Here is a 27,001-nt window from a genome sequence, read left to right as displayed (position 1 = left end):
CATTAAAGCACATAACCTATGCCACAGCCAGCAGTAATGCCTGTTGGAGCTTCCTTGGAGTCGTCACATGGTAACTGGAGTGTATGAGCCATTATTCAAGGTCGCTTCATAAAATAGAAAATTAATCAATATCAATAATTTGATACAAAATGTTTCTACTACCAGTGTTAAAGGGTGTCCTCTCTCTTTGATAAAACTGACAATGTAATGTATCTGCTTCTTTCTTGCTTTCAACAGCAGTCTCATCTCAACAAATGAAGTTCAAAGAACTGAACAAAGTATTTGATGTAAGTATGTTACAAAACCTACCTGAATCGTGGCTGAGCATCTGCCCCCACCCCGTGTATGTGTGATTTTGGTGCTGTTTAGAGGGGGCGGGTTTAAAACGCGATTTTTACTAGGCTGTTCCAATCGAAAATGTTCAGCCTAGTAAATCATTAACGGAAAATCGCTGAAAGACCCCGTCACAAAAGGTATTATTAGTTTTTATGGCCTTGTATAATATTTATAGTAGTTTAAAAATCACTCTCTCACTCTGCAACCTCTCGCAGCCTCAGGGTTTTATAAAGCAAACAATTAAAGGTATGTACCTTATTTTTACATTAAATGGGGCATGTATATAACCCTGTATATAAAATTTTCTATAGCGAGTAGTTCAATTTGGGCTCTTCATATCCCGCAGTATTTTTCTGGGCACTTGAGGGCAAAAATCCAGCGCAATGTGAACGTTCTAAACCAGCGCGTTCACAGGAACCCACTAGAAAGCTGATTTAAATTGACTTTAATTTACAGCAATTGAACACTAAATTCCTTCCATTTGGCCTATAAATTGATGTAAATGAGATTTAAAAATCATGTTTTATTGTGAATTATTTGTGAATATTATTTGGACACTTGGGCTATTTAAAAATGTTAATCATTTATTAAGAAATGGATAGATGTTTAGATCTAGTAAGTGAAGTTTGAAATTAGCTACAATTGGGTAACTAACTAATTATATGCGTTAATTTCAGGTCATCCAAGTAAGATTATTTTATATTTGTTTCAGAATGCTTCAATCTATGATAACTGAAAATTTCATTCAGTTCTCTTAATTTTTAAGAAGGTTGTGGGCTTTTGACTGTCCACAATCACAGCTTTTTTGTTATGTCCATAGAAAATCAATAGGGAACAAGATGCTAATTTCCGAGTATGAAAATGGCCATAACTTTTTTATTACTTGAGATATGAAAGTGAATTAGGTGTCAAATTAAACTTATTGTTATGCTTTATCTGATGGGATAAATTGCAGACTTGATTTTTTAAATCTCAAAATTTTGTAACATTGCTATTTGATGGTCAAGATTCCAGCACAATGCCAGCAGCCTGTTAAATTCCAAACTATATGCAATGTTTCACTGCAGTTTACTTCCTTGTTCATTGGTGATAGCTTCACAATTAGGAATCGCAATAAAATGGCCACTAACCACTGTGCAGTCTTCTGTAAATAATGTGTTCGTGCCAGCCAAGATTGAGAAAAGGCAAATAATAGTTAATTAAATGGAAGCAGAATGAAAGGTAAACAACATAAGTTTAAGACGAGAAAGCAAAAGTTTAAGGGAGATGTGTGGTGCAAGTGCAAAGGCTAGCGATAGTGCAGGTGTCTGCAATGCACTGCCAGGGGATGGTAGTGGAAGCAGGTATGATAGTGGTACCACAGATGCGTTTAGATAGGCACATGAATAGTCAGGAATGGAGAGATACAGATCAACTGCAGTTAGAAGGGTTTACTATAATTTGGCATCATGTGATCACAGATCTCGTGGACGGAAGGGACAGTTCCCATGCTGCACTGTTCTATGTTCTAACATTTATGATCTGACAAGCCACTCTGCTGTATCAAACCACTTCAACAAAACACAGCAAGAACAAAACTAGTCACATTACTCAGCATGAAAGCCGGTAACAGATTTGCACACAACACAGGCACGCACAATCCATTTACCCTGGAAAGTCCTACTGACAAACATCCAAGGACATGCCTGATTAAAGAAAACTGTCCCACAGACTGGTCAAGTTACAAGCTGACAAGCAAACTCTGAGAACCATAACCTTTCGACCATCGTCCCACCAGGATTCCAAGAGAGGTCCAATCACGCAAGCAGAACAAGCACATAATTTGCCGCTAAAATTGTCTAGTAGTCTACAAATTTGGCCTCAGATTCATTGTTCATGGTTCCAAGCCATTCACCTTATAACACTACCGACATATAATGACATAGGAGGAGGCCATTTGGTCTATCAACTATGCCACCTTCAAGGGTCGTTCCATCAGTCCCATTGCTCCACCAATGTGTTTTCTCTTGCATGTCCATTCAACCCTTTTCACTCATTTGCTGCTTACCTATACTACGGGCATAATAACTAATTAAGCAACCAGCATATCATTGGGTTGTGGGAGGGGAATAGAGTATGTGACAGGAACACATGCAGCAGACAGAAAGAGAATATGCAAACTCCACACATACATTGTCCAAGGTAAAGATTGAACCTGTCCTTGGAGTCATGAGAGAGCAGCAACATGCTGCCCAGGTGTGCTCAATAGATCAGTAGATCCATGTTAATCTCAATAGATCCATGTTGAACAACAGTGAAGAGTGAGCTGGGTTAGTACTCTACAGATACGCTCTGAAGATGTCATGGGAACTTCAATGTGCATCACTGAGATTCATTCAGTAGCAACACCACAGTCCAAGCTGGGCAACTCTGAAAGTTGCAGCTGACAAATGTGGACCACTGCAGCTGATGAGAGAAAAAATAGCCACAAAAGTCACTCGGTTATATTCTGCTCTCCCAAGAATGAAAGAGTGGACAATTCACTGTCTTGTGGAGAATATCTCATCTTCATACTGAGGGCACAATCTATCATGTGTGGAGTTATCTTGAGAACAAATTAAACACACTATAATCCTCTACAATCTATACTTTAGCTGCCCAACATACTTTACCAAAACCAACAAGCAGGGGAACCCTGGTTCACTGAGATAATGAAAAGTAGGAACTGCAATAAGCCTGCTCAGAAATACAGAACCAATATTGTCAAACACCAATAAATGAGTACATCTATACCAACAGCGGAAGTGGCATGGTGTAAAAAAAAAAGCTAAGAAGAAAACATCTCCAGAACTAGCTTTATTTCCAACCAAACTGCATTTTACACCAAAAGGCTGCAATTCACAAAATAAGAAAACTATCTAGATATCCACTGGGCATTAAATAAAGGTAAATATTAACTGAGTCAATAACCGTCCCATCTACTTCACCACGATCAGCATGGTCATAGAAAGACACTATTGACAGAGCATTCACTCATCTCCAGGCCACTTTCACACTTCTAAATATGGAGAGAAGAGCTAACTTTCAGAGAAGTGGTCATAGAGAATGCCTTTAGCATCAAGACAGCAATTGGCCAAATTTTGCTTCAAGGAGGCCTCAATGGGAATCAATCGGAAATGTTTCCAACAGTTCACATCATGCCCAGTGCATTCACAAAGTGGCTGCTCTCTTGTAAGCCAAACACTTTCATCACAGGACATCACTGCTCCGCTCCCCAGGTCATGCTTCATCTTTGCGTTCTTTATCAATGACTTTTCATTCAGAAGATAAAATGGCTGTGCTGATTCTCACTGTTCAGTTCCATATGCATCTTCTCAGATAATAAACTTGTCATTGTCCATTTTCACGGATGGACTGATAGTTGGCAAGAAACATTCACATAACACAAATATCAGGCAATGGCATCTTCAAAAAGATTCAATGGCATAATTGCCATCACCAGTTATATCATAAATAACATGGAGTCATCACTGACCAGAATGAATTGGCTGCAAGCCAGGTCTTAGGCTGATTATTGTACGATGGGAACATCCACCTACCTATTCATGTTTCCTTAGGACGTACACCATAAGCTCATTGTGCTTAGGCGGCACTCAGAGCAATCCTATGAAAGCAGGAAAATATCATACCCAAATTGAATTTTGCCAAGATCCAACATTCAACTAATGGATTATTTGGTTATGACTCTGGTGGTCTCCAGAAAACTGAGTGTGCATTGTTTTACAACAGTAAATTATCACAATGTAATTGTCATAAGGAGGTACATTATCCTGCTAATTTGAAGCTCTTTACTGCTCCATTTTGACAGTACGAGTGTGACAAGATGACAGGACCTTGATTTATCCAAGTCACGGTCTCATGCTTCATCACCTTTCCCCTCCCCATTGTACAAATGTCATGAATTATCGATTCCTTTGGCTCCTGCCGCTTGTAAATGTAACTCTCCCAATGATCGCATTCTTCAGCTAATTTTCATGACTTTGCAAGGTCACAAACTCCTCAAAATCTCTATCCTATATTCCTCCTTAAAGACCCTCCCAATTTCATCTGCATTGGTTAATCACATACCTGATAACCAACACAGAATTATTAAAGACATTTGTTCTCTTATTAATGTACTGAGAAACAAAGTTTCAGGCAATTTAAATGTAAAATAGTCAAAAAACGCATTATTTATAAAGTTTGTTTTTTCTAAACAAACTGAAAAGTACGTTTCATTCAAGAAATTATGCCTCAGAAATGGTCCTTGGGTTCAAAAATCATGAACACGTACTTGCTGAGATAGACTGAGGCTGTGAAAATTTTAGACTGCGGATTTCAATAATTCATTCAACCAAACGGAGTAAGTTGGTATGCAACAGAAATAGTAGTTAATCTTTAATTGCTCCCAGAAAGCATTCACTTATATAAAGGCAGGAACCGTATCTTGTTTCCCCTAAATTGTATTTGTTATGTATAGTAATGCAATTGGGATGTCTCATTATCTTCATGCACTGCACCTAACAATTCAGTACATGCAGTTTTATTAAGGATTCATCTACAAACAGTTCATCCATGAAGCATTTGAGCAGGTGTTATAAAGGGCACAGACAGCCTCTATATATTTCTCTGCAGAAATGTTTTTCTGCTAAAATGTTTCTACACGAACAAATGGGGCAAGGTCTAAATGAATAAAACACTGCAACAATCTGGCCCATCCTTCTTAACAATGAAGACAGGTAGAACCTCAGCATGTGATGACAAGTGATGTCTGTACTTGGGCTCTACACCCAGCTTAATGCAGCTACACACAAAAATTGCTGTTGGCATAAGGGCTACATCAGGCACATTTTCCCTTTCTCTCTGGAAATCAAATCTCTGCAGAAATCAACCATTTGGCCAGATGAAATGGAGGGTTGGTCAGGTGACTGCTGTGGCATAAGAAAATAAATGGACCACACATGCTCCTTATATAGCACGTCATAACTGATAATTAAATTATTTTCTACTTTGGAACATTACGTGCTCTATCCAAATATTTTTTGGTTGTAAACGCAAAGCATTAGCACATGTATAATGCAAAAACTTTTCTTCCAATTACTGACACATTTGACACAAACCAATAATAAGGAACTTTAATATCTTGGATTATGAGAGGTTGTGTTGATGTACGTTTTGGTTCAGGGATTATGTGAATATCATACAACTTAATGATTTGCCTTCATCATCTATTCAACATTAATCAGTGCACATTCAACCAAGTAATAATTAATATGGTAGGACTTACAGTTGGATGTCCATCTCGAAGCAGCTTGTGAAATACGTGACAAAATTTCCAACAAAGGACTGCGTTGCTGGACAGAGGCAACCGGTTCACCACTGACCAGAAGGTTTGAGCACCCTTTTCATGATGCGTACCCAGAATACATGGTGCAGAAACAGGTTAAGGAAACTGCAGATACATTTTTCATAAAACATGCATATAAACAGATGCCAAAAAAAATATTTGTGTCGGAACAAACTGCAGATGTGTATGAAGGAGCTGCAGATGCTGGTTTATCTCTGGGGAAAAGGAATAGGTGACGTTTCGGTTACATCACCTGTTCCTTTTCTCCAGAGATGCTGCCTGATTCGCTGAGTTGCTCCAGCTTTTTGTGTCTATCTTCTTTCTAACATATTTGTCTATTTTAAAATGTATATATCCTTTTAACGGTTTTCTTGAGTTCAGCTGAAAAAAATGGTTAACTGTGAAAGTTCCAGCAGAGGAGTTGTGCCGGATGCATGGTAGCATGTCCGGCTTTCCCCACATGAATGCTCGCCTTTCTTGTTGTACTTTGGGCAGCCTTGAGCTAGACAAATAGAAACGAGAAACTGAAGCATCCCATGGCAACTTGGTTTACATCTGGCTTCAAAATCTCACTGCCTGAGGGGATGGTCCAATCAGGTATTCCCACATTATTTAAGAAGTCAGTAGATATAAGTCCCAAGCTAACAGATTACTTGCATTGATTTTTTTTCAAATATATTTTTTCAAGCAGAGTTGTTAACTTCCTGAACTCTCTTCACTACCAAGACTTAACTTCAGGTTCAAAATTTATGAAGTCCTCCAGATTTCTCCTGATTTGGAAATCCATAAATACTACCAATGGCCGAATAAGATTTGGTTATTCACCTCTTTTAGTAAAAGCTACTTAGACAATTGCTATTAGTCTACAGTGCTGAGCAATAAATCGAGCATTTACAACCATTCAAGTTTCTTAATTAATGCACTATTTAGAAAGAAATAGGACATCGAACTACTGAATTCTCAAACTGAGGATTTGGGCATAACGTTTAGAGGATGTATCAGTTGCTGAATTAAGTTACTCCAATTACAATTTTTATTGGCTACAATCAATCCCAAGGTTTTGCTCTACATTGCTAAAACTTTAGAGAAATTGCAGATAAAAAACAGCTACAAAGCAATTTTCACGTGGCATTTCCCACTCTTCCTTTTTGTGTAAATGGATGCTGCACTTGGGATAACCAATGAAGATTAATTATTCTGGTTCTTTTCCCTTCCACAAGCCTCCCTGCTAGAATACACTAAATTTCATCAGAAAGTTCAGACTGTAAGTATCAAGCTACTCAATGGTTATTCTGCTCAGCCAACATGTACCAAAAGATACCAAGTACAGTGTGGATCTCTATCCCTGGTCTCTTTTTCTACACTAACCCAGAATCTCATGAGTTGTCTCTGCAATACCAACACCATCCTAGCATTTCCTCAAGTCTGGATTTTCATTGCACAAGAAAATGCAGGTTTCAGAATTTTATTTATTGTATAAAACTATTTGCTCATGTCCTGCAAAGTTTCTTAAGACCACAAGACATAAGAACATAATTAGGATATTCGTCCTATCCAGTCTACTCTGCCATTGAATCATGACGGATCCCCTCAGCCCCATTCTCCTGCCTTCACCCTGCAAAAATGATTGTCAAGATCTCGTACAATAAATTAGTAAAAAAATGTTAAAAGCATGTCTCTACTAGAATGATGCGTCCAGATCAATGTATGTCTACCATATCAAATTCAGTGCCCTCCATAATGTTTGGGCCAAAGGCCCGTCATTTATTTATTTGCCTCTGCACTCCACAATTCGAGATTTGTAATAGAAAAAAAATCGCATGTGGTTAAAGTGCACATTGTTAGATTTTAATAAAGGCCATTTTTATACATTTTGGTTTCACCATGTAGAAATTACAGCAGTGTTTATACATAGTCCCCCAATTTCAGGGCACCATAATGTTTGGGACACAGCAATGTCATGTAAATGAAAGTAGTCATGTTTAGTATTTTGTTACATATCCTTTGCAGCAATGACTGCTTGAAGTCTGCGATTCATGGACATCACCAGTTGCTGTGTCTCTTCTCTGGTGATGCTCTGCCAGGCCTGTATTGCAGCCATCTTTAGCTTATGCTTGTTTTGGGGGGCTTTGAAAAACTCCTTTGTTGCTTTAGCAGTATGTTTGGGATCACTGTGTAAGAAAGAACTACAGATGCTAGTTTAAATCGAAGGTTGATACAAAATGCTGGAGTAACTCTGCGGGACAGGCAGCATCTCTGGAGAGAAAGAATGGGTGATGTTTCAGGTCGAGACCATTCTGCAGACTGTTTGGGATCATTGTCTTGCTGTAGAATGAACCACCGGCCAATGAGGTTTGAGGCATTTGTTTGAACTTGAGTAGATAGGATGTGTCCATCCACTTCAGAATTCATTATGCAAGTAACATCAGCAGCTGTATCATTAATGAAGATAAGTGAGCCAGTACCTTCTGCAGCCATACATCCCCAGGCCATAACACTCGCGCCACCGTGTATCACAGATGAGGTGGTATGCTTTGGATCTTGGGCAGTTCCTTCTCTCCATAATTTGCTCTTGCCATCATTCTGATATAATTTAATCTGCATCTCATCTGTCCACAAGACCTTTTCCCAGAACTGTGGTTGCTCTTTTAAGTACTTCTTGGCAAACTGTAACCTGGCCATCCTATTTTTGCAGCGAACCAGTGGTTTGCATCTTGCAGTGTTGCCTCTGTATGTCTGTTCATGAATTTTCCTGCAGACAGTGGTCATTGACAAATCCACATCTGAATCCTGCAGAGTGTTTCTGATCTGTCGGACAGATGTTTGGGGATACTTCTTTATTGTAGAGAGAATTATTTTGTCATCAGCTGTGGAGCTGTCTTCTTGGCCTGGCAGTCCCTTTGCGATTAGTAAGCTCAACGGTGCTCTCTTTCTTCTTAATGATGTTCCAAACAGTTGACTTTGGTAAGCCTAAGGTTTGGCTGATGTCTCTAACAAGTTTTATTCTTGTTTCTCAGTCTCATAATGGCTTCTTTGATTTTCATTGGCACAACTTTGGTCCTCATGTTGGTAAACAGCAATAAAAGTTTCCAAAGGTGATGGGAAGACTGGAGGAAAGACCATGTGCTGAGAGCTCTCTTATACCTGTATTAAAGAGGCAATTAAACACACCTGAGCAATTAAAAACGTCTGTGAATCCATGTGTCCCAAACATTATAGTGCTCTGAAATTGGGGGGGACGGGGACGGAGGGGGGGGGACGGAGGGGGACGGGGGGGGGGGGGACGATGACTATGTATAAACCCAGCTGTAATTTCTACATGGTGAAACCAAAATGTATAAAAATGGTCTTTGATAAAAACTGACAATGTGCACTTAGAAACATAGAAACATAGAAATTAGGTGCAGGAGTAGGCCATTCGGCCCTTCGAGCCTGCACCGCCATTCAATATGATCATGGCTGATCATCCAACTCAGTATCCCGTACCTGCCTTCTCTCCATACCCCCTGATCCCCTTAGCCACAAGGGCCACATCTAACTCCCTCTTAAATATAGCCAATGAACTGGCCTCAACTACCCTCTGTGGCAGAGAGTTCCAGAGATTCACCACTCTCTGTGTGAAAAAAGTTCTTCTCATCTCGGTTTTAAAGGATTTCCCCTTTATCCTTAAGCTGTGACCCCTTGTCCTGGACTTCCCTAACATCGGGAACAATCTTCCTACATCTAGCCTGTCCAACCCCTTAAGAATTTTGTAAGTTTCTATAAGATTCCCTCTCAATCTTCTAAACCATATGTGATTTTTTTTGCTATTATATCTCAAATCGTGGAGTACAGAGGCAAATAAATAAATGTTGGGTCTTTTTCAGTTCCAGTTGCAGTTCCAGGAGGATGCTAGGAGGCTGCAAGGTGACTTGGATAGGCTGGGTGAGTGGGCAAATGTTTGGCAGATGCAGTTTAATGTGGATAAATGTGAGGTTATCCATTTTGGTGGCAAAAACGGGAAAGCAGATTATTATCTAAACGGTGGCCGATTGGGAAAGGGGGAGATGCAGCGAGACCTGGGTGTCATGGTACACCAGTCATTGAAGGTAGGCATGCAGGTGCAGCAGGCAGTAAAGAAAGCGAATGGCATGTTGGCTTTCATAGCAAGAGGATTTGAGTATAGGAGCAGGGAGGTTCTACTGCAGTTGTATAGGGTCTTAGTGAGACCACACCTGGAGTATTGCGTGCAGTTTTGGTCTCCAAATCTGAGGAAGGACATTATTGCCATAGAGGGAGTGCAGAGAAGGTTCACCAGACTGATTCCTGGGATGTCAGGACTGTCTTATGAAGAAAGACTGGATAGACTTGGTTTATACTCTCTAGAATTTAGGAGATTGAGAGGGGATCTTATAGAAACTTACAAAATTCTTAAGGGGTTGGACAGGCTAGATGCAGGAAGATTGTTCCCGATGTTGGGGAAGTCCAGGACAAGGGGTCACAGCTTAAGGATAAGGGGGAAATCCTTTAGAACCGAGATGAGGAGAACTTTTTTCACACAGAGAGTGGTGAATCTCTGGAACTCTCTGCCACAGAGGGTAGTTGAGGCCAGTTCATTGGCTATATTTAAGAGGGAGTTAGATGTGGCCCTTGTGGCCAAGGGATCAGAGGGTATGGAGAGAAGGCAGGTACGGGATACTGAGTTGGATGATCAGCCATGATCATATTAAATGGCGGTGCAGGCTCGAAGGGCCGAATGGCCTACTCCTGCACCTAATTTCTATGTTTCTATGTTTCTATGTTTTACCAAACATTATGGAGGGCACTGTAGCAGCATGTGATATTTAAATACAATCTGAGCCATGTGATCAGCCAGAATGAGTATCTACTACCTGAAAAGTAAATTGTAGTTTATTTAACAAAATTTCAAGATACCAAAACAGACTCAAAGACTTGCACTCTTCACTAACCTGCTGATGTTCCTTTTCTGGAGAAAAAAACTGCAGATGCTGCTTGAAATTGAAGGTAGACACAAAATGTACATTTTCTAATCCTAGTCAGAATTAAAATTCCTTGGCTTCTCAAAAATAAACATTTGCTTGGATGGGGGGAAATTTATATTAAGAATATATTATATATTAAGAATAAAAATAGCTAAGTTCTAACACCTGCTCACCACCTACGGATTCTTGCCAGAGAATGTAGGGGTTATATATAAATGTAGGCATGATATCATACAGAATAATTATACCTTTGGGCAAGGAACCATAGACCAAAGGCAAATTATACATACATGGGAGAAGAGAAAACAAAACACAACATTCCCGGCTTTGAACTGCATGGTGGTATGCCAAAGTCTAGTCAAAAAGCAGAGGCAAACACTGTTCCCATGTAAGGCAGTAACCACACAAATCTGTAATGCACCTGTAAATACTGCACTCAGTTTCCACGCTGGCTAATATGTCTAAGTATGTGGAGTGTAATCCAGAAAATCTCGCCTCCCAGCTTCAACACATTGAAAACATCTGAAGGAGAATCAGGAAACCACAGTCCGTACACTCACACAGCCCAGTCAATGGGAAACAAACACAGTCCGAATAAGGGTTCGTTTTGTGCTCTCTCCAACTCCACCCAAAATAAAGGATATTTCTGGCATGTTTTTCCTTCACAGCAACTTCCTGTGCGTTAATGGCCTTATTGATGCTGACGTTCTGCAAAATAAAAAGAGATCAAATCTTTCTCAAGGAATGAATACCAGTAAAATAATTTCAAAAAAATAGACCAGCAGAACAACATGGATGCTAGAAATGAGAACAAATGAGACCATTAATTCTTTGGGTTGATCTGTCATTGGGCCTGATGGAAAATCAAGGGTCTGAAACATCAACTCTATTTTCTCTTTTCATAATATTATTTAATTAGCTGAGCATTTCCAATATCATCTGAATAAAAAATGCAGGTGTTATTGCAATGTTTTATTTAAATCTGTCATACAGTCATGCAATCATTACAGCACTGGCAGTGTTTGGCCCATCGAGTTTTGACAGCTCTTTGTAGAGCAATCCATACATTCCCATTTCCCTGCAATGTCCCTAAAATACATTTTTCTGAAATAAAGTTTATTTCATTCAAAGGGCTATCGATTTAGTTTTATATCCATTATGGAAGTTGCCACTTTCACCACCTTTGCAGCAGCAAGTTCCAGGTACCATTGTCTAAATATGCACTCACACTTTCCCTTGCCCATGTTAAATTTGTATACCCTCATCTTTGCACCTCTTTTAGAAATTTCAGTAATCCTTGTGAACTGAGGTGTATAATCCAGCTATCTGATTATTACTTATCAGTTATACTCTCCGCATCCTGGTAGTAGAAAGTCTGGACGCAATGCTTCAATAGAATGAATAGAACTACTATAGAAAATGGCCAATGTCTCCTTTATGCAATTTTGCTTCCCAAAAGAGTAAGTATAGGGCTACGCCATTCTGATTACATTACAAATACCAGGCTGCTCAGCAGGTTTAACCATGTCTTTCTTGTCGCTGCAATCAAAACAATGTCTTGGGTGGAGTTTATGGAACTCCATAACTGACCAGGAATTGTGGCAAAAGCTACAAGCATTTGACCAGATGAAGGAAAGAGATGTACTCAACAGAAGCTGTTGACTGCATTAATTCCTGTTCCTGTTCATTATGGGGAAGGAAATGAGCATTTAAGGTACAAACTGCTCAAGAGTGGTTAGGATACATTAGCAAATTACCATTGTAACTTGGACTAATAACATACAGCTCAAAGTGGGTAAAACAAGATTAAAAGCTGCATCCTGTCAAAGCGCCTCAACAATAAGCAGAGTGCTGACACAAATTGTGCCAATGAAGTGGCAAGAGAAATAGATACATTAAAATCTTTTCATTAAATGGCTTCAAAATAGCCTGCAGTGTTGAAAACGTCTGCAGAAATACAAACATAAATTAAGCCGAGAGTAAACCTTTGCGGTATAAACTATTTAATTTCAAATGTCATCAGAAGTAATCCAAGCCTTTGGATAAAAACCAGGCTGCCGAAATTATTTTCTATGCAAAATAACACTTGAGAATCAGTGACATTGATCACAAAGCAATGACTGCATGTTGATATGTAAACAGCTCAATCCCCTCATCAACGCTGGCGATGAAAGGCCACAACTGAAAAAGCAACTGCATGCAGACCACTAAATACACTTAGCCAGTACTATGTGCAAAATGCGCTTGTGTTGCAATTTGTTGTATGTTGTAGTTCATTCCAAATTAAATATCCAACTTCCCAATCTTTTCACTGTTCATATCATGGTTTAGTGTGAACAGGACTGCATACAGATCAAGTGCAGAAAGGTCTAATTAGATACAAACATGACCTAAACCTATGGCAAACATTATCAATGATTCAAGTATACATGCCATCAGAAATAAAGCCATTTGACAAAATGCATTATTTGTCTGAAAAATTGGAAAGTCAATCCAACTCAGATAACAAACAAAGGCAACTCCGTCTTATCAGAATGTAGCATGGTCAAAGTACGTGTCAAAACCAACCATCACTGCCTGCAAAGGGCCGGGTATAAATAGCCCATGAAGCACCAAACTGACCACATTGCACATTACCATTGCATATGAAAGCACATTCCTCACCCTGACCCCTGTGACCCCCCAGTTGGAATTTCCCATCCAGCTCCAGTAACAATTTTGGTGCAAGTGAATGTCTCAACGGTGAGAGGCCTATGAAACAGGATGACCCCAGGAAGAGTAAACATCTCTGGCTTAACCTGGGTTACCAAGGGTGCGAGCAAATTTGGCGAATGGTGCCTATATAATTGTTTGCCCAAAAGGCCAGCTAACAAGGCTCTTTGTGGGGAAAACAATTGAATGAAGGCAGAAGCCGCCCTAATTTAAAAAAAATATTTGATTGAATTTTTCAGACTTCTGCCTCTTCCAAGATGATTGGCATTGAAACATTTTGACATTTCTCAGTGGTGCTTGAGTGTTTCTTGTGGGTGCATGGCAGATATGATGCTATTCCCCACTGCAACAAGGACACAAGCGAGCAATGTCACCAGGGTTTTATACGGAAATCCTATGAGGGCCAGGCACATCCAGGCTGCCCACACAATAGGTGTGTATCAACTGCGAGATCACTTGGAGGAGGTTATTACTGATTTCATGCTGACAGAAGGTTATCCATTCGAAATGTCAAATTGACCTCTCTCAACAAATGTTATTTGAGCTGCTGAGTATTTCCGGCATCTTCTATCCTTTTCAGATATCCAGTGTTTAATGTATTTCACTTTAGTCTTGGGTAAACAGGACAAACCAGGGGTTAGAGCAGGAATTAAAAAATAGTTCAGGCATGGTTTGGTCTTGTGAGGAAATTTAGCTTCAAGCATCACTAAAGCAATGAGCAAAGATCTGGCATAAAAGAAATGATGAAAGTGATCGCCCTTGGCATCAATAAAGCATTTGTCTGTTAGCATCCAGGAGCCTATTGGGAACTGAAGAATTGGGAATTAAATGAGAAATTCTTCAATAATGAAGTTACACCTGACAAACTAAGATGCATGGGGTCAGAGGGTAATTTCAGCAATAGAACAAAACATATTTTAAACTTATTAACAATCTTCACTCAGTCATAAAGTCACAAGTGAAAATGGTCACTTATCATTTCTCAACGGTCACTTTCATTTACAGCCACTTAGATAATGTAGTCATCCAAGGTCACATGTCCTACATCTGAACAATATTCAGAAATTGGCTGATAAATAGCCATAACATTTACACCAAGCAGTGACCATTTCTTAGTGAATCCAACTATCTGTATGAGATCTTCTTCAACAATGCATGATTTAATTTTCCAGTACTGTCCAAAACTTATCTGGATCAATGCAAATGTTGTCGCTACTACTGCAGGTTAAGATTTCATACTCAAATTCACTTTCGAAAGCCTTTCCACTATTTAAAGGCTTAATTAGGTGAATGGTGGAATACTCTATATTTCCACAGCTGAGTGCAGCTCCAATAATCGTCAACCAACACAAAAGTATTCTGGATACAACTGTCCACTTTACAGATACACCATTCACCATTTTAATCACTTCAACGCCAATACTCTCTTGTTGCAGTCCGTACCAAGTGCAAAATACACTACTTTAACTCACCACAACTTCATCAACATTACCTCCCAAATTGAATACATCAAATGGACATCAGATTGGCAAAGCCAGCTGCCATGGAACTGCAGATGCTGGTATACCAAAAAATAAAACAAATGCTGGAGTAACTGAGTGTGTCATGAAGCATCTCTAGAGAACATGGACGGGTGACAATTCAGATCCAGACAATTCTTCAGACTGATTGTGGATAGAGAAAACTGGAAGAGAGGTGGGGGCAGGACAAAGTCTGGCAACTGAAGGGTATACCACTGGCTATGAGTTCCTGTGAGTCACACATCAAGCTGTCATGGAAAGATATAGAAGGTGCTTCAATATAACTTGTGGAACACCTTCCTTCAGTACATTGCAGAAATAACTCTCATAAATAACTCCAGCAATTCAAGTAGTTCATTGCCAGCTTCTGTACAGTAATTAGTAATGGACCATAGCTTTTGGTCATGCTATCAATGCTGAATCCTACAAAAGAATAAAAAAAAGATAACCATTTCAACTATCCTGAAATAGTGAACAGTCACAATTATATTTGTTTCTCTCATCTCACCAATCCTCTAGTCATCTTGGCATGGTTTAGGCTTGTGTGAAAATATTCAAATTGGATATATTGGCTGTTCTTGCACAAGAAGAACCTACTGCCCACTGTGAAGCGGTCTTTCAGCTGAAGACAGACAAGTTTGGAGAGACGACATCCTAGAAATTTAATGGTGTTGGCTGACAAAGCTGGAAAGGGTCACTCAATGTACTGTATAAATATCAGGAGACCCAAATATTTATTGGTCACCGAATTATAAGTTTTATTAAATTTACAATATTTCATTTTATTGACGACAAGCAACATTCCACGGCCTATAAAACATCCCACTTTTTTCTCTAGTTAAGACTACATTTAGTTAAGACTACAGATGAAATTTAAGATCTCCATTCAAGGTTTCCCATGAAATGAAAAATGAAATGATTCAATTTATTGTCATTGACAGTGTACAGTACAGAGACTGCATTTTTATCAAGAAAGGGAGACACAAAATTACAGGCAAAGGTGGGTGAAGTGTCTTGCCCAAGGACACAACGACAGTATGCACTCCAAGCGGGATTTGAACCGGCTACCTTCCGGTCGCCAGCCGAACTCTTGGCCCATTGTGCTATCTGTCGCCGTAATGACCTTTCCCGTGCTAGACAATGGGGCAAAGATCCAGGAAAACACAGGGATAGTGAAAGCTGCAAATAGCATTTTGGTACACTTATCCATTTACGTTTTAAATTACAGGATAGAACTACCTACCCTTGATATTCAATGATATCACCTTCACTAAACTTCCCACTGTCAATATCTTCAGGGTCAACGAATCATCAGACAACACAAATGAACAGGTGGAAGAACACTGTGGCTGCCAGGGTACTGCAAAAGACTGCACTTCCTGAAAACACCACAGTAATGACACTATATTTTGTAGAAAGTACACGCTGCAAACACTGAGCCGGTGGTAGAGGGGAGAATGTAATGATTGGATAGAGTGCCAGTCAATTCCATAAACAGGGGAACACCACCACATTGTCCAACTGTTGGCTGCCAATTATAAAACTCTGCACCCGACAGCATTGTAGGAGTAGTTTCATCACATGGGCTATCGTGTTTGGAAAGATGTGTCGGAAAGAACTGCAGATGCTGGTTTAAACCGAAGATAGACACATAAAGCTGGAGTAACTTAGTGGGTCAGATAGCATCTCTGGAGAAAAGGAATAGGTGACATTTCGGGTCGAGTCTGAAGAAGGATCTCGCCTTTGTCGTTTACTCAGCCCATAAGCAAATCACACCCCCTCCTCACCTGTATCCGCCTGTATGTCACTTACCTGGCTATGCCCCAACCCTACCTCTCCTTTCAAGCTTTCTACCCTCTAATCCATCAGTCTGAAGAAGGGTCCAGACAGAAACTTTGTCTGTCCATTCCCATCAGGTGGTGTATGACCCACTGAGTTCCTCCAGCACTTGGGATTTTTTGCTCAAAATTCCTGCAACTGCAGTCTCATATTAGCAGACCTTAACCCAATGAAAAGACATTGGCATTTATTTATAATGCATTAATTTCTGTTCTACCTGCCAAAAAGTGAATTTCTATTGCCAGTTTCTTGTTATCTTCCCAAACTTCTGGACACACTTACAATTATTTAGATGTGAATTTCATTCTGAGTATATAAAATTGGCAATGTTATTTGAACAACAGATAGCAAGTTCACATAGAGATAGTGTCTGAAACAACTTCAGCAGTTAAATTGGCTTGTTTCCTTGTGTTTGCTTGATGCTAATGGTTTTCTGTCTACTGGCTGTTCAAATGTTGGAACTAATTGTCTACTTCCACAGTTGTGATTGCTTTGTGTCCTTTGTTGATGTGAAAAATCATTTTTTAGGAATGACAGAGGGGTGGTGCAGATTTAAATTTCTGGTCAAGAGATTGGAGAACCTGAGGCATCGAGAAATTATGATCTGTAAATCTGTTTGCAAGGTTGAGAGAACCAGAGACAATTAAGCTTTTAAAAGTGGATTGTACAGTCACTAACGATAATGATTTGCAGTGCTATGGGCTAACTAATAACAGGGTAAACAATCAATGGGATTGCTGTTTAGGTGACATAATGAGTTGAATGGCCTTCCCCGATGTCATAGCGAACTTACGACCATCTCCCTCCTCAACACCACAAGAAGCACAAAATGCATGAGTGAAGTATTTGAAACCATATTTAGCCACATGTCCAACGTAAGGATCCATTGATCCCAAAGTACCCTGTGGCACACAAGCCCACCTTCAGCAGTTACAATTTAGTCAGTATGGGATCAAAAAGATCTGAGATCTTTGGACCTATCACGGTATAAGTCCTCTCAACAACCCAAATGTCATGTCCATTTTTTTTTTCTGGATGAGCTGCAACTCTAGACAAGTTGCTGCAGCAAAATTACAATACAGGCATCTATCCAAGAAAGCAGGGTTGCTCAATAATGTTTGCTCTCGGATTCAATCTTGATCTTGGGTACTGTGTGAAGCTTGCATTTTCCCTCAATGACTGTGCATTTCTCCTGGACATATTGCTTATCCCCCACACTCCAAAGATATTCTGGTTGGTAACTAGCAACTTCAAGTTTTACCTTAGTGTTGGCTTCAGAAAAACGAATCAAAGGGAGGCTGGCATGCATATGTGAGAAATAATAATTTGCAGCAGTATATGGCAATATGGGGAAGGGTAATGGAATTAATGGGATTGCTCCCATGAGGGTCAACATAGACCAGATGGGGCCAAATGGCCTCCTTCTGGGCTGTTAGATAATCCCCAAATATTATTTTTTCCCCATATTTTATTCCAGATCTATGGCATCCAGCGTCTCGCAGTAATTTCAAATACTGATTCTGCTGCCCTTTTTCTAACCATCAGGAGCCACAAGAGACTTCTTCACGTACCATTACCATCCTATTTTCTGTTATGCTGTGACTATTTTGGTCATTCAACCTTTCCTCTCCTCATCTTATCATGTATTTTCTTGACTCCTCCCCTTCTCCTTTGCAACTGAAACACTTTCCAACAATGATACAAGAACACTGATCTGAAACGTTGACCGTTTTCTCTCTCTCCACTTATGCTGATGGGCCTGCTAAGGATTTCCAATTTGTTCTTATGCCAGTTCCTTTGCCTAAATTGTAAAGCCAGCAGGAGGTCAGAGGTAGGCCACTGTTTGAACATTGATAGAGCAACTTAACTCCCTCCAAGTCTAGCCTTTCTATGTTAATAGACTATCCAGTTTACCACCCGGGTGAAATTTACCCAACTGAATGTTTGCTGAAAAGTAAACCATGCCCAAGCTGAATATCCTCTTGAATACTTAAATGGCAAACAAGATTATGTCAAATCATTCCCTTTCCTATCTGTATGGTGAAGACGATTACACACAGCAGAGATTGAACTTGGGTCAGTCCTATGCTGTGCAATATTGGAACTGTTCTCTCTAAATCCCTTTTGCACTGAGGGCAGATGCAGCTGGAAACATGTTTGTGAACAAACAGTGAGCAAAAGGAACAAGCTGCTTGGAACATTTACCAATTAGTAAATGGTACTGTGGAGTCTAAGAACAATGTCTCTCATGGATGTGATTCTTCTTCAGGAAGGCTGGAATTGGAGGGTTAAATTCCTCTGTCACTCTTCAGCGACTGGCCTCCTCGTGACCTGCTGGTGGCTTTACGATGTGGCCAAAGGAACATTGCAATTATACGGTCCCAAAACTAGCACCACAAGGCACCCGTATGCTGACAAAACAATAAGCTTGAGCTTTCCAGCGATGACAACATCTGGCATTTGTTCGAAATCAATTTTGGATGCAAGGCATTCCTGCTGTCTATATCTCATATGTTCAACACAGCAGGAACAGCACGAGTGGAACAGGAAATTCAGTGGTAACAAAAGCAATCCAAAAATGCCTGCTTCAATATCAGTCCAATAAATCACATACCTCGGTCACCGTGAATTTCCTGGTTCTAAGGATGTTGCATCCTCATCGCAATTTCTTTGTTTGGATCAAATTAATTCACTACGCCTTTTCCCACTTCAACATAAAATCCTGCTTGGTAATTTATAATGAGTGTATAATGTTTTCTTCTTACTTTATCTCTATTACTGTCTTTACTGCCCCAGAAGCAGATAGGTCATTAAGTCAGAGTCATACAGGATGGAAGCAAGGCCCTTTGACCCACGTGTCGACTAAGATGCCTCATCTACGCTAGCCCCACATGTCTGCATTTGGCCCATATACTTTTAAACCTTTCCTACCACGAATCTAGTACCTAAAATGTTATAGTTTCAGTGAATATACAACTTTTACTGCACTGCCATACTTCACGCCTGTCTCAGGTAATATGTGATGGAAACATTCAGCTATGGCTGTTGCCTTAAGACCTGACCATTCCAACTTACTGCGAGATATCTCCCATGTTTTACCCTCTGCAAGTTCGATCACATCCAGAATCTAATTGCAGCATAAATCCAGTGCTGCTAATCTGTATGGGGTTTTTTTCAGCAAGGCGATACTAGAATGAACATTTTCATTTCAAAATTATTTCATAATCTTCACACTTCGTATCCTCATTCTTTACCTTACAATTGTCTGAAATATCTGCATTCATACCATTCTGGATTCTCTCATGACAGTGAATTCACCTTCACTGCCAAGGTATAAAGTAATGAAATTCTGTTCCATTTCAATATTTTCTTCTTCTAGATATTCCTCAAAATCACTTTTATGTCCAATATAAAATCTGATACAGTGACTGGAAGGGATAAAGTATGCCCTTACGCCTCATAGCATCACCCCGTTCTATAATTTCATCCACATATCATTCATGTGCCTAAAGAAGAATGTTCTCTGTAGACAGGAGCCACTTCGAGGTACAAAAAAAAGCATAAAGGATGCAGATCAAAAGGTCATAAGTGATAGGAGCAAAAATAGGCCATTCAGCCCATCAAGTCTGCTCCGCCATTCAATCATGGCTGATCTATCTCACCCTCCTAACCCCATTCTCCTGCCTCTCTTATCCCCTGATACCCATACTAATCAAGAATATATCTATCTCTGCCCTATGTAGCCTTTAGTTGTAACATTAGATATCCCTCCTTTGCCAAAAGGGTATGTTAGCCAATTGCCCCTTCTCATCTTCCACCGTGCATCAGACCATTCAAGTCAGCAAAGAGAAATGAGAAATCTAGACTCAACTAGCAGTGAAGATGCAGTGATTTAAATTCCTATCTCTCCATTTAACATTTAAAAAATGTCAGCATTTTAACAACCAAATAAATTGACATCCACTAATAACACTGAGATTGCATGCCCCAGATGAGAAAACAGCAAAATGAAATGAAATTAAGGCATTTAAAATTGCAGCATGCTGTCAATTCAAATTACATGTAATTTTGAAAATTATTAGACCATTCTGTCAACTGCAGACTTACTCAGCCAAACCACTACCGTCACCACTGTGTAAATTAAAATTACTCGAATACACAAGTAATTTGAACTTTTCCTCTCCTTTTCCAGAAGGCACAGCTCCTCACTTGATATTGTTTCTTAGCCACAGGCTGCCCTCCGAGCGACAGAAAGTGAATGGCGAACCTTCAGTTTCTACATGTCCAACACGCGACAGTATCCATTGGAAAACTTTGATTCATTTAAAAAGATTGGAAAATCTGATGATGCACGTGCAGATCCCAAAAATGAATTCTCAAAGGCAGCTTTTGATGCCAAGATTAAAAACCTGCCAACTTCATCACCCAAAGTCTATGACACTTTTTTTCAAGAAGTCACAGCAGTCAGACGTGACGTAACAGTAAAAGCCCTGTCCCACGGTACGAGTTCATTCCAAGAGCTCTCCCGAGTTTGCCCAGTCTTCCCGTGCTTACCTGCTGTTAGCGAGTCTTCCCGAGTACCTGCCGTTAGCGTTACAAGCCGCTAAGAGATGTCCCCGAGCTCCGACGTACCCGCTACGTTTATTCTCCGTGCTTACCACATGTTTGATGTTTTTTAAACTCGGGAAAGCACTTGGAATGAACTCGTACCGTGGGACAGGGCTATTATTGTGCTCCTACTGCACAGCTCCAGCAATACATAAATAATCCTGACATCAGGTGTTGTCAGCATGATTTCCCACTGGGAGCTCCAGTATGGTCCACGATCTTTAACAGGTAAGTTATAGCTCTGTCCCATGGTACGAGTTAGTCCCCTCTCTATCCCTACCCCCTCCTCTCCCCAGGTGAATGGCTGCGACCGTAAGTCTCCTCCACCACCGCCGCGGTAACTCTCGGAGATCTCCTCCACCAGTTCGTCGAAACTCGTGGTGCCCACCGTGACGAACACTGACTCCATCCGCTCCCACGGCCCGGCCTGGCAGCGAGCAGGCAGGCGGGCGGGGATGGGCCCGAGCGGCAGCAGCGGGCAGGTGGGCAGGGACGGGCCGAGTGGCAGCAGCGGGCGGTCGGGACAGGCTGAGTGGCGGGCCGGAGCAGGGTGGGTTCGAGCAGTTTGGCGGAGTTTGAGTAACACACACACACATGCTGCAAACTGGTCCAATCGTCGAGTCAACGGGATCTAAACCACAGCAAACAATGAATGACCTGTGGAGGAAGGAACTGCAGATGCTGCTTTTTTATGGAGGGAGGGAGAGAGTGACTGAGGGTGGGGGAAAGGAGAAGGGGGGAGAAGTGAGGGAGGGATTGGGGGAGGGAAGGAGTAGAGGGGAAAGATCCTGGGGGTGTGAGGAGGGAGAGTGGGGGGGATTGAGGGAGAGGAGGGGGTAAGGATAGAGAGGGGGAAACGTGGGGGAGGTGAGGAGGGTTAGGAAGGGGTAGGGAGGGGAGAGTAGTTATGGAGGGAGCAAGGGAGTGATTGAGGGTTGGGGAAAGGAGAAGGTGGGAGCGGTGAGGTAGGGATTGGGGTAGGGAAGGAGGAGAGGGGAAAGAAGAGGGAGGGTGAAGAGGAGGGGGAGGGAGTGATGGGAGGTGAGGTGAAATGAGCCATGCCTGCACAGTTGGGGGCTATGCGTGAGTGGTAGAATATTGCGTTGGAGGAACAGTTGCGTTGGGAGAACGGGTGTGTGGTGGGATGTTGCGTTGGGGAGGCATACCCAATGGGTCTGCATTTAGTCTAATTTTCCAAATAAATGCCATGAAATTCCTGTGCATTTGGCACAGACTATTGCGCCAATACGGATAAATATACATCAGTGGGAGGATGCGATGTGAAACATAAACACTGGCAAAGATCAGATGGCCTGAATCACTCATTTTAATTCATGTGAATTTGGAGTAATCTGAGATTAGATTAGGCTAAAAGCACTCCAATTAGTTTGCTCCTAGGCTGATAAGGCACGGACTGGGAGGAAGTATATGGAAGCAGCACTCCTGAATATCACATACTAAACTGCAGACAGGAAACCAAAAACAAAATTTAACCTGTACTCCAACTTCCTTCAATAAGAAGTGTTACCCTGGAGAGGGAATAAAGAGAGATGTGTGCATTTTACAAAAATGTCAGGCTGTGCAAATCATAAGCAGGCGTAATAAGCAAGTTCAGTATTCCGAAAAACGCAAGGAATCATATGATTTGTCAAAGGTCATTCACCACAATGAAAAAGCCAACGAAGCGCTGGCCGTATAAAATCATATCTTTATTCATTATTTATGTGCAAAAATATATTTAATCTGAGAGCGGGGTGTAATAGCAAGAGAGGGAGACAGGGTGTGTGTGTGTCCCATCCCCGCCCTGGGGGCAGTCGGAGACATCCGGGGCGACCAGCGGCCCCAGGCCCACCACCAGCGCAGAGAAGAAGTTCCTACTCCAGCCCAACTCTGCTCCAACTCCTGAGGAACCCGCCCCCAACAGGACAGGGACTGCCAGCCATTCCCCCCGCCCCACCCAGCAGCAGCCAGCCAACCCTCCCGGCGCCGCCGAAAGTCGAGCATCAGCCATCAACGGGGATACACACAAAGCAATGCCGCAACTCGGCTGGACAGGCAGCATCCCCAGAGAAAAGGAGTGGGTGACCTTTCGGATCGAGACCCTTCCCCAGAGATAATGCCTGACCCGCCGTGCAACCGCAGCACCCCGTGTCCATCCCCACCGATGACCAGCGCTCAACGCCCACTGGCACCGAGGGAGCCAACCGACAGCCACTGGACCAGGAGAGAGGTCCCGGCCCGCCCAGGAGCCGGAGCAGAGCCGAGCTGGAGCCAGAGCCCACTAGCCGGACAGGAACGGGACACCTGGGAGGGGACGGGGACGGCCCAGCAGCGACTCAAAGCATGCAGCTCTGGAGACCCGGGCCACGAACGAAACGCTGGTCTGCACACAACACAACAGCACGATCTCGCTCACTCACCCGAAACATAAAGCAATAAAAATGACAAAATCATCGTAGTTTTGCACAAAGGAACAATAAATACAACTAGTTCATAGTTTGAACGCAGTATTTTCTTACATAGAGGGCAGTCCTGCAACACCTGACATTTAAAAAACACACAGAAGACTGAACAAATGTCACCAGGCACAACCACATTACCTCGGGTTGACCACACAAATTGATCAAAGCCACTCCGAACCAGCTGGTAACAATTTTGTTTGAGCAAGTTTAAAGAATCAAATTTATTGTGGATGTGGTACAACAGAATTGCACATAATTAGCAATTATTTAGGAATACCATACAAGATCACAAGGATGCCTGGTTTGGGGAAAGTCAGTAACACAAGTCCAGCATATTTATTTTATGGAATTGGAGTTAAAATGCCTTACACGAGTTCTACTCTGCATCTAAAGATCCTGCAGTAGAAGACGTGGTAGTGCCTGCTTTAAGCTCTGGGTGGAGAAAACTGAAAATTTATTCCAGATATCACTACACAGATTTCTCTCCTTCAGTGGACACAACATAGCTCTGATCCGGAGGGTGATTTGCACCGTTGCATGGTGGATACATCTGCCCCAATGAATTTTTTGTTCCTTCAGCTGAAATCAGATATCAGACCAGATATCGTCTGAAGAAGGGTTTTGACCGGAAACGTTGCCTATTTATTTTGCTCCATAGATGCTGCCTCACCCGCTGAGTTTCTCCAGCATTTTTGTCTACCTTCGATTTTCCAGCATCTGCTGTTCCTTCTTTAACAGGTATTGTCAGCGATTCATTCACTGAACACCTTCACTCAGTCTGCCTAAACCTACCTGATCTCCAGATTGCTAAACACTTTAACTACCCTCCCATTCCCCCACTGACATTTCTGTCTTGGGCATCCTCCATTGTCTTAGAGGGAGGTCCAGCGCAAATTGGAGTAAGAGCACCACATATTTCGCTTGGGCAGCTTATACCCCAGCGGTATGAACATTGACCTCTCTAACTTCAAGTAACCCTTGCTTTCCCTCTCTCTCCATCCCTCCCCCTTCCCGGTTCTCCGAACAGTCTGACTGTCACCCTGATTACATTTTATCTCTGTTTGCTTTGTTGTCAACTTATCCTTGCTGGCAATGATCCATTCTACACTTTCCGTGAATTTCATCTCTTTTGATGTCTTGTTTTGACATTTTTCCCCTTCCTTATCTCAGTGTCTACCTCTACCCTGACTCTTAGTCTGAAGAAGGGTCTCGATCCGTAACATCACCCAATCCTTCTATCCAAAGATGCTGCCTGTCCCGCTGAGGTACTCCATTAATTTGTGTCTATCTTCGGTGCAAACTAGCATCTGCGGTTCCTTCGTACACAGATATTGTATGCTGTTATTTAAGAATACAAAAAGGTCAAAGTGACTCGAAAATTATTTACGCAGTGATTCCTCTGCAAAAAAAAACATTAAAAGGGAAGTGCAATATTTTGATGCTGCAGGCCCGATGAGAAAAACACAGGAAGCTGCTGACCTTTATAGGAATGTAATGGAATGACTCAGTGAATCTCAAAAATATGAATTAATGATACCAGATGCATGGAAAGAGGTTAATTTCTAAAAGAAAGGGATAGAACTGCCAGGAAACAAAGGAAAATAGGCCTGGAATCAGAACAGATACACCAAAGGAGGAAACAATTCTGCCCAAAATCTTTGAACCAGCACTTTTAACAGTTCTGATTCCCTTCACTTTCCGAGCAAACTTGTAATCCTTTCTTCTTTGCACTCACTCAATTCTTTTTGAAGTTCAACAGTGAAATTTTATCCTTCGTTCTTTTGGGCAGTCCATTCCAAATCCAAATAACTCACTGCAAAAAAATGATTTGCTCACATTTGCTCCAGATCGTTTACCAGTCAGCGTTCACTGGTGAATTGTTCATCAGTCCCAGGAATCGTTTCTCCTTATTTATTCCACCAGAGGTCTTCGTGATTTTCAAAACAAAACGGTCTCATCAAGAAACTTCACCCATTCCTTCTCTTCAGAGATGCTGCCTGTCCCACTGAGTTACTCCAGTATTTAGTGTCTATCTTTGGTGTAAACCAGCATCTTTGGTGTAAACCAGGCAGTTCCTTCCTACCCATTTATCACCTGTTTCTTACAACATTATTCCTGTTTGTCATTTAGCAATTGTCTTTCATCCTATCATATGCCTTGCTTTATTTTAGCTCCTCTTTTCCCAGCCTCTGCACATTTAAAACCATCTATATATCAGAATATTTCCTAGTTCTGGGACATAAACTCTATCTCCGCTTTTGAGATGCTGCCCAATAATCTATTGAACACCATCAATATTTCCTCTTTTTATTCCCACCGTCAAACTAGTTGGGCCGAATTGCCTGATTCTGTGCTGTAAATTCAATGAAACGATGGGCTGTCTGTCATTGGTAGGAAAGCGGGAGGTATTGCAAAGAATCTAATATACAATCATGAAAGTGATTTTATTTTTCCGTGCTGTGGTTGGATCCAAAATAAATTCTGTGTTGTGTGCCAGAAGTTAAAACAAATACGCAGAAGCAAAATAATAGATGCCATGAATCTAAACTAAAAACAGCTATTTCTGGAAATAGTCGGGAGGTCAGACAGCATCTGTGGAGAGGTCAACGTTTCAGATCAACGATCTCCTATAATGTAAAGAAGCAGCACAATGTAAGCTCAACAAACTGCACATAGCTCTCCACCAGAAACATTTACTGCCTTCTGGGGTCAAATGTGTTGCTCAAGTAATGTTGACAACATTGTATACTTAGAAAATCCACACGTAAATAATAATAAGCATTTCCAGAACTGTGGAAAGATAAATGGAAACGGGAAACAGAAATTGCCGTTTTATCACAATAGTGAATATCTCAAAGGAAATTAAATGGATTATAAACAAATACTGATATTAAGGGATCAGTGTAGGAGTCTAAGGCCTAAAGTCAAATGAGCAAGCAAGCTGCATTCATCCAAGATCTCAAGCAGCAAAATATAGTTAAGATATAACAGATCATAGAGCAGTGCATGGATATTTAAATGTTACAAATGGAATAACTTGGGATGCAAAACGATTGTTGGTCTCAGAATGTGCTCAAGACATTCAAGAAAGTAGAATAATTAATTTCATGTTATGTGTAGTTATAGAAGATGCAGACAATCTGATATAAGATTCAGCTCTGACATATGGTACAGGTT

At 41.2% G+C, this 27,001-nt stretch overlaps 1 protein-coding gene across 2 annotated transcripts in view; it reads right to left on the bottom strand.

The window, feature by feature from the left end:
* The window catches only part of hip1 (huntingtin interacting protein 1), a 189,709-nt gene that overhangs the window by 102,803 nt on the left and 59,905 nt on the right, over positions 1-27,001 (bottom strand). For both annotated transcript variants that reach the window (XM_055657952.1, XM_055657953.1), the window contains exons 2-3: positions 11,328-11,391; positions 5,642-5,784 (exon numbers count right to left, since the gene is read on the bottom strand). In XM_055657952.1, the coding sequence (XP_055513927.1) occupies positions 5,642-5,784; positions 11,328-11,391 (207 nt within the window). The remainder of the gene's footprint in view (positions 1-5,641; positions 5,785-11,327; positions 11,392-27,001) is intronic.

The sequence above is a fragment of the Leucoraja erinacea genome, chromosome 28, assembly GCF_028641065.1.
Source record: "Leucoraja erinacea ecotype New England chromosome 28, Leri_hhj_1, whole genome shotgun sequence".
Taxonomy (NCBI): domain Eukaryota; kingdom Metazoa; phylum Chordata; class Chondrichthyes; order Rajiformes; family Rajidae; genus Leucoraja; species Leucoraja erinaceus.
Note: the sequence above shows the minus strand (reverse complement) of the source record. Positions and strands in the feature narration are given on the sequence as shown.